General features: G+C 44.8%; 1 protein-coding gene across 1 annotated transcript in view; it reads right to left on the bottom strand.

The window, feature by feature from the left end:
- The window catches only part of gpc1b (glypican 1b), a 65,342-nt gene extending 57,077 nt beyond the window's left edge, over nucleotides 1-8,265 (bottom strand). Inside the window, exons 1-3 of the mRNA XM_047589145.1 lie at nucleotides 8,248-8,265; nucleotides 7,994-8,091; nucleotides 7,248-7,867 (exon numbers count right to left, since the gene is read on the bottom strand). Coding sequence (XP_047445101.1) covers nucleotides 7,248-7,407 — 160 coding nt within the window. The 5' untranslated portion in view covers nucleotides 7,408-7,867; nucleotides 7,994-8,091; nucleotides 8,248-8,265. The remainder of the gene's footprint in view (nucleotides 1-7,247; nucleotides 7,868-7,993; nucleotides 8,092-8,247) is intronic.
- Nucleotides 8,266-18,662: the final 10,397 nt, after the last annotated feature.

Here is an 18,662-nt window from a genome sequence, read left to right as displayed (position 1 = left end):
GGATGACTTGTACGTGTGAACTCCCACTCTCACATTAGGCTGGTGACAGTGAACAAAAGACAAGTGGAGCACAAGAAGGGAGCCGGGAGGGGGAGAAGGGGGGGGCAACAGCTGAAGTGCATCTTGGTCAAAGATGAGGAAGCCAATACTTGTTGAGCTGGAGCTCCACTTTCAAAAAAGATCAATTTCAGACATACCTGATCAATATCAAAGAAAAAAAGGGCCCATGGTAACGTCGCATCATGTCACCTGTGACTGGACCAAAAAGTTAGCAGCTAGCTTGCTAGCTAGCACATACGTTCAGTGCCTGCCTGAAAGGCAATAATTCTTCTTACCAACAGGTGGCAGTAGTCTGTCTTAATCGTTCAAAAAACTGAAAGATCTAGGTAGGAATATAAGCACTGAAAAATACTGCAGATCCTACTGTTCTATAAATATTCAGGTATTTGAATGTTCAAATGAACAAAAGATGAAAAAGAAGAACATGCTCGTGCACACTAGCCACGCAGGTCTCTGGATCGCAAAGCCAAACGGAGCGACCTCCCTCACCAAAGCACTCCGCCGCCAATTTAACGCCAAATCCACTGAAAAGCTTACCAAAGGTCCGAGGCACCGCCAAAGCTAGGGTAGCAGACGCTTGCCAACCTGCCAGACACCGGCACACTGCCAATCATCGGCTTGTTGTGTCGCAGTTCCGCGGAAATTATAGGAAACGGCAAATAGAAAGGAAAATAGTTTGCAATTTACGACAAGATTTCTCTAAAAACTAAATTTTTCTGAACTGGCTGTCCACCTTTTACTAACAGTAAAAATGATTACAACAGAAGAGCGCAATTTAAAAGAAGCTATTTCCTTTTGCTATTTTCAGAGTCATTATTTATATTTTGTGAGAGTTACGTATAGCCCGTCATCAGCAGGGCAGTCCGAGTCAAGTCAGCAGCTCATGGGGCTCCGTCTCTTCCTCCCTCCCTCCCTCCCTCTGACATCAAACAAACTGTGGTCTGTTTCATGCTCCCTGCAGCCCATTATGGCTTATTGCTTCAAGAGGCTTCTTACTAGCTTCAGCATTTTAACAACTTTGGTATATTCAGTCGGTAGGCTCACACCAGCACACAGCTGCGCACAAACAAGCGCAGACAGGAGCCCAGATGCAGGGATTGACACGCTTTAAACTGCGGGTGAGTTATGAGCCTGCACACAGTGATACAGAAACAACTGTTGCTTTTGCTTTAATCCGCCTGGAGAGGAAGACCAACAGAGGCGCGCGGCTTTACGCTGACATTAACCTTCAAATAGGCTCCGTCTCTCTTATCGTCTCTCGGTTTAATGAGTTCCATTCGTATGTACAGTAACTCAGCGCGATCAATTCGTTTCCCACCATCTGGAAAAGGAGAAGAGCGCATCAGCGGGGACATGGGATGGAGATAAGGCCACTGTCCAGGACGGCGGCAGGGACAACACTGCGCTCTTATCTCAACACACACAGTATTTACTGTTTATGGTTCAGTTTGTTCCGTTTCTATATCCATCGGAGCAGTTTTACACTATGCAACATTGTTTGTTTTATTCATTAAAAATATATTTTTCTCCATCAAACCTTAAATGCCATTATGATTTTAAAGCAGGGGTCTTTTTCATGCCAAGGACCCCAACACTGATGGGGAGATTAAGTAGGGACCCCCTACCTACTATATGTGTTCTATATTAAACTCGACCTTATGAATACATGATCATTATTATCATTTTATATTAAAATATTAAGATAAACATACCTGCTGTCTTCTGCCAAAATTTATCCCTTTACTGAAATATGTTGGATTCATGTTAATGTGTATTTAAAGAATATATATACACACACACACACACACACACACGCACACATTTGTATATATATGTAGAATCAGTCAAAGATTTTGTGACCCCCCTGCAGTACCTCCGTGGACCCCCTGTTGAAAACCTATGCTTAAAAGAATTACTAGATGTGCATTCATTTGCAGCTGAGAGGGTTTTTCGGGAGTGGTTGCAATTTCTTTTTCCTTCACTTTCAAGGGGAAGAGTCATTTAGAATGTTTCGTGGGATTGAACACATTTTATTTTCTTTGCGCACAAGAGATGAATTCAAGTGACTAATTCATCACAATGTTCTCATTTAGACAAGCTGAGGACCTTTTTTCTTTTTGCGTGGCGTTGCTCCTTCTTCTCTCCGGCTGGCAAAAAAAAAATACAACAAAAACCATATAAAGGATTCCGGAAAGTGACATGCAAAAGGGTTTTGTGCCTGAAAATAGGCTTAAATTGAGAAGTCAAATTTTAAAGAAGGTCTACAAAAACTTATATATATATATATATAGAAGTATATACCGCCAAACTGGCGTAGCCATTGCTTCTCAGTGGCTATACACATAAATACAAAGTGAAAGTCATCTTGGACAATGTGTCCAACCCACTCCATGACGTGCGGGTCAGACACAGGAGTTCTTTCAGCAGCAGACTGATCACACCACGATGCTCCACAGAGCCACACAGGAAATCACTCCTGCCTGTGGCCATCAAACTGTACAACGCCTCACTATGAGTGTCAGAAGGATAAATTTCTTCTGTGCAAACACCCATATTTATGCTGATATTGTGCAGTAACTCATGTTCACTTTCTTTTCATATACTTTTGCATATTTCTATTTCTGTATATATTTACTGGACCCTGGACTCAACATGTGCAATTATTTCCTGCTGTGCAATACCCCCATAGTTATTATAGAGCAACAACTCAGAACACTTCACTCTACTTATACATATATTATATATATATTTTCTTACATTTTCCCTACATTTTTACACAATTGCCTACTTATTCTTACATATTATTGTTGCCTATATTGCGCTCTGTTCTGAACACTGGTACACTTTGAGTAGGAGCCGCAGTAATAAAAAGTGAAACTATTTGCCAGGCGTAGGTTACATGCTCGAACCCCTAAAGTTAAAGCTCCCATGACCACTTCCATGCGCTCAATATGGGACAGCGCTAAAAAATTAGCAACATTTTTAACAGTGCTGTGTAAGCAATAAAAGGTTAAAAGTGTTCAACCTAGTTTCCCTCTTCTATTTAACGTCTTACATTACCACAGCAGTTATTGCGAAGCGTATAACGATGAAAAATGATGACAGTGTCCTAATAATTGAAGTCACACTGAAGATCTTTCTCACAATCTTAACTGGCATGAGGGCACATTGCTGAGTGGACACGAACGAGATGTCACCGGAGGTCAAGAGGCTTAACAAGGGGAACGGTCAGAGGAGCTGTGGGGTCTCGGACTAACAGCCACGGGCGGTGGATATAAAGATACTGTATCAGGATTTCCTCAGAGATTAAGAGCTTAAATACGAGCAACTTTGGACATGATCCGCATTTAACTGTGATCCTGCGCTGCATCAGGTCCACTTTGAATGCAGATCGTGCATTCAACTTTCAGAAAAAGGAAAAAATTTTTCCAGTCAATTTCTAGGATAACCCATTCATATGGTTTTTGTTTCTGGTGTTGATTTTCAGCCTCCCTCCTTTGGCTTTCCAGCTACGTTTTATGCTGCCAGCGGACTCCCTTCTCCATTTAACCTCTGGCTGCAAAGCGGCGTAAGGGGACGCAAACACACTAGCAGCCATTATCTTATCATTACCCTCAGTCAAAGAGGTGAGAGGGCTGCCCGGGGACGTTTTCTACTCAGCGCGCGGAAAGCCCGCGCTCTGTTTCGGCTACAATGCCGCTATTATTCCCCGGAACTCAAGAGTCAAGCTGCCTTAAAACGTTTCCAAATTTCTCACGGCGAGCCGTCGTACCGATCGGCCCATGCTCCCAGCCGCAAGGCGGTTTTCAGTCAACAAGGGTCCGTACCAGGCCTGGTGAGCAGCACTCTCGCTGTATCCTCAGCCAAACACTGGTTAGAGACGGCGCGACAGCGCACTTTGCGACTCAGGTTCAGTGTCTAGCAACCAACAATCAACAGCAACACAAATACAGCATGGAAAAATCAATGGCAAAATGTTACCAGGGCTTCCTGCAGATGTCTCATACAGCTTGTCTCTTTGTACAGGCCAATGTGACATTGAGAATCTGACACTCATTGGCTGCCAGCTGCTTTCAAAGACAGCCTGATCTCTCTCTTTAAGAGTCAATGAGTGAGTGAGCAAGAGAGAGAGAGAGGGAGAGAGATGAAGAATGTCATCCCCTGAAAGACAAAAAGATAAGTCATCAAGACTGTAATGATGGGGTGGAACAGGGAGGGGGCAGCGCTGGGAGGAGACAGATGAGCATCATGAAAATCAATCATCTGTATTTTGGTAAACACATGGAAAAAAAAAAAAAGCCGTTTCCAAAACTGATTACACTCTACCGAGTTAAACTAGCATCATCAAACTCGCTTTGAACGTTTACCGCGTCCCTCGTGAACTGGTTTTCCATTTTTTTTAAGTGCTCAACTTACATGGTCCAGTAAACACTGCGTCAGTGCAATGATAACAAACAGCTCACCCTTAACTCAATAGCGTTTTTTTTTTTTTACCTCCCCCATGTGGCTTTTCCTCCAGGGCAAATTACTTAAGGACTATGGACTATCCAAGATGTTTTACGAGGCGTAACGGTGTGAAAGCAACAATCTACGAATCTTGGCTCGCCGCTGACTGAGCGTAATAAACACGAGGCAGCGATATGAAATATTCAGCTCGTTGGATACGCGTTTTATTTTTACCCGCAAAATTCAGAAGAGTTTCTTATTCTTATATATATATATATATATGAATAGTTAAACCTCTGTATCTTTGAAGTGAATAGAAATAAAATGCCATGACCCTTTGAGCACGTTTTCATAACTTTTCTGGACATGTAACTTGCACGACTTGTTCAGCCTTCTATGTTCTATTAAATATAGTCTGGGCATCCAAAAGACTTGTTACTGGACTAGCTGCTACTTGTTCCAGGGAATTTTAATTCATAAATTGCGCAGTGGTCATGAAAAGGGTTTCAGGGCTCCGCCGCTGGACGTCACTTTCGGAGCTCGTCTCTCATCGTCCTCCCTGACTGAATCTGGGTGATGCACTCGGCATGTGACCTTGAGTCAGGCCCAGCCAATACATTAGGCTGATCGAGCCCCTGTGTCACAGCAGGAAATACCCTCCGCAAAATGTCAGAGATCCTCCACGACATTCAGGTCCCGCAATCTGGAGTCATAAATCAAAACGTTTTATATTTTACTAGCTAGTTATTATTATTTATGCTTTAGAGCCAAGAAACAGGGTGGAACGCAGGGAAAACCAAAGCTAATATATATTTTTTTACACGTCTCTATCGCTGCCTCAGTTCTTCATCTACCTCTTCCCTACGTCTGTCTCACTGTCTTATTTTCTGTCTTACTAAGTATGCAATGACCCCAAAATTTAAGTAAGCTCCGCGTCATTGACTGAAACAAGAGGAATAGCTCTGTCAATGCAAGACAGACTCGCTCTTTAAAGCATTATGGATTACCGACATTTGGGAGAAAGGAGGATCTCTTAAGAGGCCAGGACTGGCGTTCACTCTGTCAAATAATTTATTCAGTGTGGTCAATCAAGTAAATTAGAAGCCTCCGCTTGGCACTTGGCCTTCACTGCCGTAGCTTATGATGAATGGCGTGATGATACGAGATAAAGGCTTCATCACATTAGTGCCCCGCCTTCAAATTTTATAATTTTTCCCATCCTATGGCCATCATCTCTTGGAAAGATCTGCTGCGCGTCCTCGCATTAGACATTACATTACGTAATGTTCCATTTATGCGTCGCAGCTCGGGCTAATAAGAAAGCTAGGGGGAGCAATCAAAGCGAACAGCAACAATGTTTGGGACTTTTACATACGGTATACTGCCTCTACCGGGACACCATGGTGTAGCCGTACAGTGCTGCATGAGAACCAAACGTTTTGTTCATCAAGACCCTCCTGAGTGAGTGCCCTTTCGGAGAACACTGCAGATGTCACCCTTGTACGTCTGAGTACAGTCAAATCTGGGCTAATGGAGCAGCATCTGAGTCTCCTCTGGGAAGGAGAGTTTATCTGCCGTCACGCTCATGTAGCATTCTGCAGAAAGTGAGGAGAAGAAGGTGACTGACACAAAATCAGTCAGTGGGGTTCTTTTCAAGGAAAAGACATGCTGGCTTTCTTGTAGGTAAAAGAGAGCCAACTACTTAGTAAAGTGTTCGTATGTGAGCACGCATGTTCTCGGTCTCCTGTCTTGTCGATGCATGCATGACCCTGTAACTGTAGAACCTTGAATTCGCAGTAAACTGCATGCGTGCGTTTGCATGGCTGAGAGCACTGCACTGAATTCCAAGGGAGGCAAACGTGTAATCAACTGAACTGCAGAGGGGCTTGTGACCGTCTGACATAAGACCATGAATGACACAGCGAGCGGCATCATATTTGCATGGTTACAGCACACGGTCAAGTGACTGTAATTCCATGCATAAAGTGAAGACAACTTAAAGAAGAAGGGGGGAAATAACAGGGAGTGTCTTCAGGAGGAGCAGCTAAGTTCAGACTGATAGGGAAACTAATGAAGGAGAACAGAGAGCGAAGTTCTGATTCTGCATGTGCGCTTCTACGATGTGAGAGAATTTTCTCAATTTTTTTTTTCCTTTTTGTTTTATCAGAGATCAGACGGGCAGATCGTCTGAGACATGTCTGTCTTAATATCTTTTCAAAGCAGCGATTCATCTTGAGAAATAGCCCAGAGCCAGAGCTCCTCTGCTTCAGCATGTGACATGAAATGAGTGTGACAACAGGTTTAAGTGGTGTCAAGACAGATGCCTCCTCTGTTCTCGCTCACACAACAAAACAAACTTAATTTTACATTTGCGGTGAACATGAGATGTTATTTAGTTTACACTGTCTTGCAGGGCATGTTGAATGGAAACTGTATAACAGAGCAGAGCCACAGTCATTTTATAGACAGGAAACGTCAGATATACAAAACAAACTGCCACTGTAGGTTCGACTTTGGCCCCAAAATGGACCAACATTCCAAGAGGGACTTGCAAAGGGATTATGATACACAGATTAAAGCAACTGTGGAGTTTTGTGCTCTCTAGGTTATTTCACAAATTAATAAAAGTCATAGTGTATTTAGGCAGAAAATAGGGTTCTTTGTCTGATTCAGTTCAGATGAAGGTGCGCACAACGCTGACAGCCGACAGGGAGGACAGGGTGAATTTTAAAGTATCTTACCTGATATTTCAGATTGAGGGACACCATCCAGAGGGTATCCCTTATCGCTGTAAAACTGTCTGATATCCGAACAACTCCGGGCTTTGCCGGTCCCTTTGTCCCCAGAGGCCGGTGCCGTTAGAGAGCACAGTGCCAAAGCAGCAATGATGAAGGAATCCATTCCGGCCGACCCCTGTAACTGTGGACTTAGTCAAGTGCAAATCCGACCAAGAGTCCCTGCTGAGACCTGAACTGAGAATGAGACTGTGAAGTTGGTGTAAAACGGGGCTACTTGGTGGTGGTGCTGCGCGTAAAATATCCTCCACCTTCCTCTCTCCCTTCTGCCCTTCTAGTGCGTCTGCTGAGTCTGTGGCTGCTCTCCGCGCACTGCTGCACGGCACAGGAGCGATTCCTCACAGAGGTCCCGTCTCGCCCCCCTCCTCCTCCTCCTCCCTCTCCTCTCCTCCTCTCCTCCTCTCCTACAGCTGGGCCGGTGTTGACAGGACAGGAGCTTTATTATTTTTTTTTTCCTTTTTCTTCTTCTTCTTCCTCCAAATAATAATCTTCTCAAGCAGTGTTCCACCTAGGGGCAAGTGCAGACTCTTATCTCATAAATCCACTGTTTTAGGGGTTTGGCTCACCTAGAGAAGGGAGAAGCGAGACATGAAAGAATTAGGTTACGCGTTTACAGCTGAAATATTTTAAGTCGTGTCAGAAAATAGCACTGCGCTGCCGTGACGCCGCGCGGCCAGCTGACTCGCGCCTACCGACTACGACGGCCCGGAGGGATCTGAGTGGAGAGGTGCGCGCAGGCGGACACCGCAGCTCGGGCTTTTCTAAACGATGCTGTGCCAGCGCTGCCACTCTGTGGAAATGAAAAGGAGGCGGAGAGACGGAGAGGGAGCAAAAGAGAGAGAGAGACAGAGAGGGAGCACAGATTTGGAACCCCTCATTTTCGTTTCATTCTGTCTCATTTAAATGTTATTTTTAGACACGCTTCAGAATAACATTGCTGTCAAACCTGCTTGAGTCGTGGATTTAGTTTTTTTATATATATATATATTTATAAATCTTGCAGCAGACTGAGCTGTGCGGTGATTTGTGCCCTCAAGAGGTGGCCCCGGCTCTCAGGTGAGGAATGTGCCCCGCGCGTCCTGACAGCCTCTTGATCACCGCCGGCCAGGTGTCACGCGTGAACCGTGGGCGTGCCCTCGGCTCAGGTGCCCTCCCACAGCAAAGCGGGCCGGCCACGCCGAGCGCTCATCCTGCGAGAGAAAAGAGAGAAAAATCTGCATGAACCACATCACTCCTCGAGTTGCAATTAATTGTCCAACAAGTCGCCGCACGCCTTGTGCCGTTCCCAGTTTACCTGTCACCTGCTGAATGCCTTCATTATCGTCGGTTTCTGTGCGTGTTCCCGTATGTGTTTGGTTCATTACACAGGCCTGGAAATGTTCGAGAGTATTTGCACGCTCGACTGGACCAAGAAGACAAAGGGAAGGAGACGCTGCATGCAGCTGTCTCACAAACACACTGAATCGCTTTGAGTCAGACATATTATTCCGTACCCTTCAACTTGCATCTGAGCTCATTTTGTAAATGTGCTTTTCAAATCCACACTACATCATCAGCTCACTTTCCCTGCATATGTTTTGCAAATACTTAGAATTGCTCAGTTTATTTATTTCCCCTAATGGCGTGGCTGACTCCTAATTTCCCAGCAGGCCTTGTGGTAGACGTGGCCTTTCTCTCAACCTCCTCAAAAAAATACTCTGCTGATGTGCGCTGACCCTGTGGACCTCTACGTGTTGTATCAGTAAAGACTAAAACACGCTCCCCTCGTTTAATGTAATGTCCTCCTGCTGTTCATCTTGGCGCGTGACATTGAACCGGACGGGTTTTCCGAGGCTGCCGCATCCACGGGAGGTGCCGCTCGAGGCCTTTTTTTGTTTACACCATCTCACATTATCGCCGTGACACCTGGAAAAACTCAAGTGCCGCCTCGAATAAGTGGCCGTGGCGTGACAGATAGATAAACAAAAGTGAGAAGAAGCAAAGGGGAAAAGGGAGAAACAAAGGAGAGAAGGGGAGAGCCACGTGGCCAGGACGTTTCCTGCCTCCAAATCATTCTATTTATGCAGACAGGCATTGTTTACGAATGCATTAGGAAATGCTCCCCTGTAATTAGTCTGTTCCCCATCACTGGTTGAGTCCAAACTGAGAGGACGACATCTCACATATCACTAACTGACAAATGGCTATGCGCTCGCTTTTATTACAGCTCTGAGACGAGTGGGCATGAATTACACCTTCGCCCCGCGGTGTCAAGTGTCTTACTCATTTGCAGCCGGGGCAAGGGTGCAGATCTGGCGCTACACCGCCGCAGTTCCTCCGCTGAAGTTGGAACCTGTGTAATTGTGCCACACAGCAGAGCAGACAGAAGCCACTTTCTAATTATGTGTAACGGCTGCTTCGCTTTTCTTGCCGCTGTGAGCGAAAACCAGGCCGAGTTAAGCACATGTGGCACTGGGTTAATAAGTCTAGTGGGCTCCAAGAGCATGTGCGCGTGATAATGTGTCAGTGGGTATTATATACAGGCTTGTGTACGCATGACCTTTATGTATGTGTGTCCATGTCGGAGGCAGTCGGCGCGCGTAATGCGAGTTTATGTGTCTGACTGTGTCCAACATGTGGCCATAGGTCGGCAGCTCCGTCGGAGAAGTGATTGGCCCTTCACTGTCTGGTGTGGGGGATCATGTAATTAATGCTCGGCGAAAGCCTCAGAACAGCCATGTTTTCTTCAGGCTGCCTCTCATTGAAGTTTTATTGGCCCTGACCATGAAAGGCCTTCTAATGAGGAGCAGGATGCTGGGGGAAGTTCAGGAGACCGGCAGAATGGTAGCGAAGACAGGGGAGAGCACGGGGTGAGAGGCCATGCGACTGAGCAGCAGTCAGGTTTGTGTGCACGTGCAGCAATCATGTGGGGAGCGTTCTCGGGGTGTGATGCAGCTTTCTAGTGAAAATTACCGTGCATTTACGGAAATGCTACAGATGTCCTACAGACGCGATGTTGTCCCAGCGAAACACTCCAAAGAACTGCAGACTGAGGGGGAGGCTATTTTTACTTTTCTTTCTTTCTCCCTTTAAATAGAATAGAAGGCTTTTGTTGTCAATGCACATTACAGTTCTGCAACGCGAAGCCTTAACAGCGATGCATCATGCGAGAGTGATGTTTTTAAAGGCATGAAAAGTATATAGAAACATTATTCATTGTTAATGAATTGCGTTGTGTAACTGCGAGCGTGTAATATTGCGGTAGTCTTTAGGCAATCTTGGCGTCCTTGATATTTGCACACTGAGAAACAGTCATACCAACTGTTCATCCACTTTAAGTAGATCATTAAAACCAGCAGCAGAGCAAATATTACAGTTTGTTCCTTAAGTAAAATGACCGCTTCCGATCAGCCACAACATTAAAACCACTAACAGGAGAAGTGAATATCATTGAGCATCTTGTGACAATACAATGTTCTGCTGGGGAAACTTCTGGACCTGGCATTAATGTGGATGTTACTTAGACATGTAGCACCCACCTAGACCAGACCAGGGACCTCCACCCCATAGCAATGACACACCTTGATGGTAGAAGCCAGAAAAAGAAGCACAGGGTGTTGACCCAGCCTCCAAAATCACTAGATCCCAAACTGATCAAGTATCTGTGGGATGATCCACAGAGGCCCCTCCGCTCAGCACATAGGACCCAAAGACCCCCACTAACAACATCCTGTTGTCAGACACCACAGGACCCCCTCAAAAGGTGCATGTCCATTGTCTGATGAGTCACAACTGTTTTGGAGGCTCAAGGGAGACCTACACAATATTAGGAAGGTGGTCATAATGTTGAGTCGTTGCTTTTTGTGTGTGTGTCTGTGTGAGGCTGCATCCTGTGTCACATCAAGGTGTGCCTGGTCTGGTACATGTCTAAGTAGAGCACAAGATGGTCAATGTTATCTACTTCTCTTATAAATCGTTTTAATGTTATGGCTGATCGGTGTGAGTAAATTTATTACTGATCACAATTTACCTGCGCCTGCAGTGGTTTGTGCTGACATTTCAGACCAGACTTGTTTAGCCTCGCTGCTGTGTCTATAGCGAGCGATGCCGTATTTCTGACTTAAAAAACAGAAGTGTATTTTGGAATAGAAAAGTTGGCTCCGAAATCACCTCAAAACGGAATTAGTAATAACACAAAATGCCACGGGCTTGAATAATTAATCGTGTTTATACTAAATATGTACTTTGGTATAAAGCACTGCAGTTCTGCACTAACTTATTGTGAAGCGTGCAAAAAATGCGTGATGTTGCTCATTTCTGAGCAGCGGCCCCTTGATTATAACACAAGTTAGAATATTTATAATGCAATTACATAATTGCCACACACACACACACATACACACACCTCACTCTGGCTGATTAACAGCTGATTGCACAAATTCACTGCTGTCTAACTCTGGGACTCTCCTTGTCGTATTAAACATACCGTATGCTAATGCCAGCTGAGCGTCTCCCACAAGTTCATGCGATGCCCTCGCCGTGGAGCAGCTACAGGAAATGAAAACTGAAGGAATGGAACGTTGTTGTTGTTGGGAGGAAAAAAAAAAACAAACATCCCATCTTCACTTTGTCGGTGTGGGCGAATTCTGCTTCTGAATCAGTTTTTAAACCTTTAAGATGTAATTTCTTTCCATATGTTATAGAAATCACACGCAGGCATCAGCTCCAATGGAAATTTAACATTAGACTGAATCATTTCTACATGCAGTGCAGGCGATTTCAGTCTGTTGTTGAACGCAAGTGACATAAGCAACAATATGAATCAACAGAGAGGTTCTAGCCGGTTTTATTATTCTCATATGGTGCACTGATATGCACAAATACGGAGAACTCTCATCACACACCGAAAATGTTATTTCATCAGAGACCAAAAGGTACCGCCAGATCTGATAGAAGACGCACCCTAAAAAATAAAAGGCCCTGCTGTGAAGGAGTCGCTGGATTGGCCGGTGCTCAGGTCCCGCCGCCCGGCCTCAGCAGGTTTTCTGTGTAAACATCAGTGTGCTGTTTCAACAGATGTAATCGGCCTTTAGAGGGAGATCATTGTGTCCTCTCCCTAAAACCAGTCTCATCCTGGGCTCTAGCAGATAGCATCGATTCTGTATCCTCCCCGGGTTTTTATGTCAACCATTAGCCAGAGTTCAGCGCATCCACGGCGCAGCGCTCGAGCGCGCACCCGCCACAGGCCTGGCTGCCATTCACATTCTTTGGCGTGCACGCTTTGTCTGCTGCTCAGCGTCGCCTCAGAAGAATATACGGGCCGCCATTACTCGTCAAGAGGCATCCGTGCCCTAAATCTCGACTTTAGGGGGTGCATAGGCGCCCGCGTTCTTTGTCCCTTTGCCATTTTTTGAGCCTTGATCGCGTTTGCCGAGCGTCTGTCTGCGCAAACACAGCATCAACAAACCTGCCTATCTCCATACACAGAGTGCTCGGCGGCTGCCAGAGACAGACGATGACAGACAGAGGAGAAATGTCGATGGTAAGTGCAAAGGGTAGACAGATAATATTGTAGAGAAAAATGAGAAATAGTGAGGGGAAATTGGAAGAGGGAGGGGTGGGCTTATGAGGCAAAGATAAGAAGGGGAAGAACGATGATGGATGACACGGGGAGAATGACAGAGAAGTGGATGGGTGGGGGGGGGGGGGGTAAGGGAGAGTGATTGCGTTTTCGGAGTGGAAAGGATGGAGTGCAGGGAATAGAACAAATAGAGAGTTTTCAAAGAAGAGGAACGGAAGGGAAATGATTAGGATTAGGGGGGGGGGGAGGGGGTATGACAAACTGTCAATGAGGTCCTTGCATTTTTGAGGCCTCTCTTGCAGAAAAGGGCAAGATGAGAAATTCCTCCTGCGGTATGTTGCGCTAGGTTTTTGTCTGTCTCTGCGGGCGTCTTGAGCACATTGAGGCACCTCTCCGACAGAATAGGTAGAAGTTACCACAGGACACGGCAGAGTGCAGTAAATCTCATTAAAACAGCACTTACATTTGAATAACGGCGACTGATTTTTAACATTTATTCATACCCTTCCTCTTATTGACACAGAAAAGGAAACACACATCTCATTTCCATGCGTTTATGGAGAAGAGGATGCAGCGATGGAGCGGGCGTCTCTCTCTCTCACACAGACTGTACCCATCTGGCAGCGCCACGTCCTCATTCCCGCACCGACGTCATGCAATTACTCTGTTCATTTACCTGCATGCTGTTCTCATATAAATATTTCACCTTCTCTATTTGTCAAATGTCTCAGATGACGAATTAACTGCTCTCCTCATCTGCCTCTCGCCGTGAAAACTCATAAACTCACGGGAAGAGTTGACAAAACTGAGATATTGAGATGACCTTTTTTTTTTCCACCGCTGAAAGTCCGACGTGTTTTTTCGCAGGTGTTTTCCCGAGAGGCCGTGACCTTTTGTCTCATACCGATGAAACGGACCGCGGATCCTCTCTAAATTCTTACGCACCTCTCAGCCCTCTTTGTATTCTTTTTTTTTTTTTTTTTTTATGCAAACTTGTTTCAGATCTCCGTCCAGACTGGCAGCATCTCCCTCCACGTTGGCCTCGGAAACAGTGGGAGGCCGCGTCTCTGTGTGGTTCTCAGCCCCCTGTGAGGAGTCCGAAATTGTTTTCCCACTATGACTTTAGAATATCCACACATTCCTTCAACATTCCTCGGCCCTCCCCCCTGTACAGGAGATACTTTATCACATTACTCCTACTCTCATTTCCCCAATTTGTTTTTAATGACTGTGTGAACAGAGGAATGTATCTGCGCTGCCTCGGTTTCATATTGATACAGTATGCGAGTGTGTGTGTTCTAATTCTTCACACTGGTATTAATTGCCAGCTTTCACATGCAGATATATATATTTATTTTCCTATGTTCGACAACCCGCTTTGGAAAGCGGCTCAGCTTCATGGCTCTGGTTTGCCTTGAGTCTTTTCCCTCACCCCCTCTCTGATCAGAGCGAAGCTGCTAATGGGGAATTGCCATTTAGATGGATTGTTCACTCAGCGGCCCCCTCTTATGGAGTTGTAAACTGGACTGTAAAACAAATCCAGCTTGTAAATCTGTCAGCTGAGAAACTTTGGTTGGTTCTCAAATAAAGCCGTAATGCTGTGTGTGCGTTTCCTGCAGCCCAAAGGGGAAAAAGGCTGGGCGTCGCATCGCTGACGGAAAAAAAAAGAAAACCTCATGAGCGGTGCATCATTTATACAAGCAAACGTGACATGCTTACTTGGCGTGACCACGATCGGCGATGCGTACGTGCATGTTTTACAAGGTGTTTACAGGGAGAGGCCGTTTTACTGAAAGAAAAAGGGAGTTTTTATTATATATACACCTCACTTGTAATTGCAAAGCTGTCATTTATTGATTGCTGTTTGATTTTTTATCACCTTTTTTCCATTTTAGATGTGGATTCTGGTCCGGTGTGTAGCCATCGATCCTCTATTTCTCTCCAAATGGCATCAGAAGTCACATGAAATCAATTTAAAGTTGAAATGGAGTAACACATGACATCTTCCCAGCGCGGGTGATATTGCCATTTTTTCCAGTTCACATACTGCTCTCTGAGAATTAAGTTCTAAACAATAGAAAGTTTGACTTTTAAGTGGAGCCAGATGTAATTAATCATATCACCAAGGACTCGGTAAGCCTAGCCAGTGTAGTCCCCGTTGGTCACTGCAATGAACGCTGGTGGGTGGAGGGGGTTAGCTTTTGCAAAGAGAAGGAAATATGAGGCTGATTAAGCGCAGAATAAGAGACGTTGGGATGTGTATACTTTGAATGTGTCAGTCAAAAGAGATGTGGTGTATAAAAAACAAGTTATCCTTATGTTTGCATAAGTGATCTTCAACCTTTTGCTTGAGTAATACGTGAAGAACAACCACCATTACATTTTGATGTAACACTGTTACCCGTCTCTTACCTGACAACTGCTGTTGTCCAGTTTTGAATGGTAAATTCCCAAACATTCACCTATCATTTTTTTTCTTTCTTTTTTTTTTTTTTTACTAGTACAAGGCTAAAATCTTGGAATCACTTTTTTTCTTTTGCACTGACAAAGCAAGGGTGCAGTGATTCAACAAGTATCCCAGCAAGCTGTTGTCGCTCTTATTGCATGTTCTTCATACAAAACTAAGAGCTACGCTGAGACTTTCAAATAACGCGCTGTATAATTTGATTCAAGAATATTACAATTAACCAGAATCTTAACTAAGCCCGTGTGGGAACAAGATTTAAGATTCAAGATCACTTTATTGATCCCAACAGGGAAATTGTTTTGTGCAAGAGTCACAAGATAACAGAGGACATAAATGTGACCAGACGTAGACACAAGAAAACGAGTCAAGGAGAAAAAATAGAATAAGATAAAAATATAACATCTTAAAAATAGTCTAAGAATCAGGTAGTAAAGTTACAAAAAATATTCTGAAGGTATACAGTCCAATCTACAATCACAGACATGAGGCATATACATTTTAAAGTGTCTCAGGCCGGAACCAAAGTATCTCAGTGTTTGTTAAATAAAGTGTCTATAAAGTGTCTTGTATGTAGATGCAGATGTGCAACACCCATCACCCATAACCGCCAGCCTGCTAACAGTTAGCCATGTGACAAGCAAGTATTGATATAGAAATGTGGACATTCACTTTGCCAGGAAGTAATGTCTTTGCATCACTGTTTTCTAAGTTGCTAACCCTAACCCCAACACATTAAACTGTCATTCCAATTTTTGTCAACTCTGACCCTGACCAATGTGCTGTGTTCTGTTGTGTTAAGGTTGGGAAATGATTCCAGATTGCAACAAAAAAATGCATAATTCTAAGTAATGGTCAAACCAAGAGGAGTGTGTTTTTTTGTGTCACTGCTGTGACCAAGAATCTGCCCGGTATGAGCAGGGGACAAATGAGAGTAACTTCTGGTAGGCCTGAAACATTGATTTCCCCTACCTCTTGCCCCGCAGAATCGGACAGAAACAGAGCGGATCAATGCTGCTCCTGCTCCTCATTCATCCTTGGCCACACGCAGACGTCCCGCATGCTTTTGCGGAAATGCGTCCGCAAAACAAGTTTCAACAAACAAGTCAGTTTGTGCCTTTATGTCACGATTATGTAAGCCGTTCAGGAGAGAAATGCGTGAGAAAATCCAGACAAGCCAGAGACAATAGTCATGCAATTTTCAGATCTAACGTGACAGAGATAGAAAGGAAGGGGAGAGAGGGAGAGAGCTGGAAAGGTGGAATGGCACCCAAGGGAGCTGTGGAACATTCACACTGGTGCTCATCCATCTCCAGGACATGAGCAAGGAGGCTGCCTGTAGCATGCCAAACAGAGCGAGCCCGATGGAGGATTCAGCAAGAGACGCGGTCCAGCCTTGAACACACGTGACAGACAAGCACGCACACACACACACACACACACACACACACACACACACACACACACACACACACACAACTCCTTCTTAAAACTCCTCAATCACCGCTCACATTACACACACACACACACATCGATGGCGAGCTCAGTGGTCTAATTGGAGCGGGAGACTCGTGCTAGCAGGGGCTACATTTCTCTCTGGCTGGCTATTGTCGTGTGGAGACATAGTTAATCTGTTTTCCTAACGGCCGGGCATTCATGTTGACTAACGCCTGTGCCCCTCTGCACTGCCTTATTAAGTCACGATACATTCTAACGACACCCCGCACTTGTGTTTCTTTCGCCGGCCAAGCAAATACCTTTGAGTCTTTTGTGGGAAATGTGGTGTTCGCGTTATGTGCGACAGTTTGCATCTGTCGGTCAGACACCTAGCAGAACGTGTAGGTTGATTCCTGTCTTTTCATGTGTTGCGCTAAAACCGGGAAATACAGTGAAAACGGTGACAGCCGGACTTCGGTGTCAGCAGTCACTCTCTTCAGCAGATGGCAGAGATCATGTGAATGTGAATGTGGGCGTTGTTCAGTCAAAAACACGGCTCTAAAACTGGCTGGGACAAAGGCTTGGAAGAAAAAATAACTATTAACATCACCATTTTTTCATGCGGCCAAAGTGGAGCAATTAAACCCTGATTATCCTGTCCAGCTTTGCTTTTCGGATTATAATTCAACAAGCTTCAACAAACGAACCATGTTTTAATTTACTGTAATTAGACGAAATGCGAAATCTGAAACACATGCGACTGTAAAAAGGGGAATTCTCGGCTTCGCAGCAGGACATATGACTTCGCAGAAGTGCTTTCAGACAAAGCAGACGGCTGTAATTTATTATCGGTTCGTTCTGCAGCCCAGCGAGCTTCCTCTGTCATTTGCATCAGCATCTCTTAAAGGAGCAACATCCCTCTGTGGAATACATTTGGATGAATAAACGGAGTTTCGTCATTATCGGATGACCTTCCTGGAAAAATAATGTTCGACATTATTAAAATGACTGTAGACCGGCCAGCCAGAACTTTAAAACCACTGACAGGAGAAGTGAATAACACTGACACAGCTGTTTTTGGAGACCTACACAATGTTAGAAAGAGGGTCATATTGTTATGCCTGATTGGTGTAGAAAGACCCTGTGTAATGTCACCTGTTCTGATGAACTGGGAGCTTATTTCTGCTATAACGTTTTAGCATTTTAATATTCTGGAGCCAGTCTCGAGTGCTCATTTTCAGAACTGCTGTTTTTGGCTCTTTCGTGTTTGCATGTTTGCTTAATTTTTCAGGCCCAGATGCTGCCACTTGGTTAAAAATATGCAGACATGCACTGTAAAACTGAAGAAAAAAAAACTCACTTCAGTTCACATTTCAAGTGAGATGCTAGTGCAATTTTAGCATCTTATTTCTGCCAGGCACCAACACGAGCCTCTACAGTTTAATGAGCTGAGAGGCTTTCAAATTCAATCCACAATTCAAACATACGATAAACTGCACAAGCCGTATCTATTTGTTGCATTAACTCGTCTCCTCTCTCTCGTCAGTTTCAGACATGTGAGAAGAAGCCAAAAACTGGCCTCCCACCCATCTTTCCTGGTATGATTCTGACAGCAGTCTAGAAACCCCTTTCATCCGTGTCTCTCCATCGTGAGTGGTTAGAAAGTGGTCCAGGCCAGCGATGCAGTCTGCTGGTCTGTGGCGTGTCGATTCAAGTCTGCCTCTATTTTTCTTTCATAACAGGAAGAATAAGTTGGGATTCTTGAAGGATCTGGAACGATTGCTAAGCAGAATGACTGTTCATATTTGATGCTCTTCGTGCACATTCAGGGTCGACTTGCCAGAGGGAGAGAGCCACAGGCCGCTGGATGACACGTGCAACTTTCTTTCTTTCCTTTTTT

The sequence above is a fragment of the Mugil cephalus genome, chromosome 7 (genome assembly GCF_022458985.1).
Source record: "Mugil cephalus isolate CIBA_MC_2020 chromosome 7, CIBA_Mcephalus_1.1, whole genome shotgun sequence".
NCBI lineage: Eukaryota > Metazoa > Chordata > Actinopteri > Mugiliformes > Mugilidae > Mugil > Mugil cephalus.
This window is presented reverse-complemented; position numbering and strand designations above follow the sequence as displayed.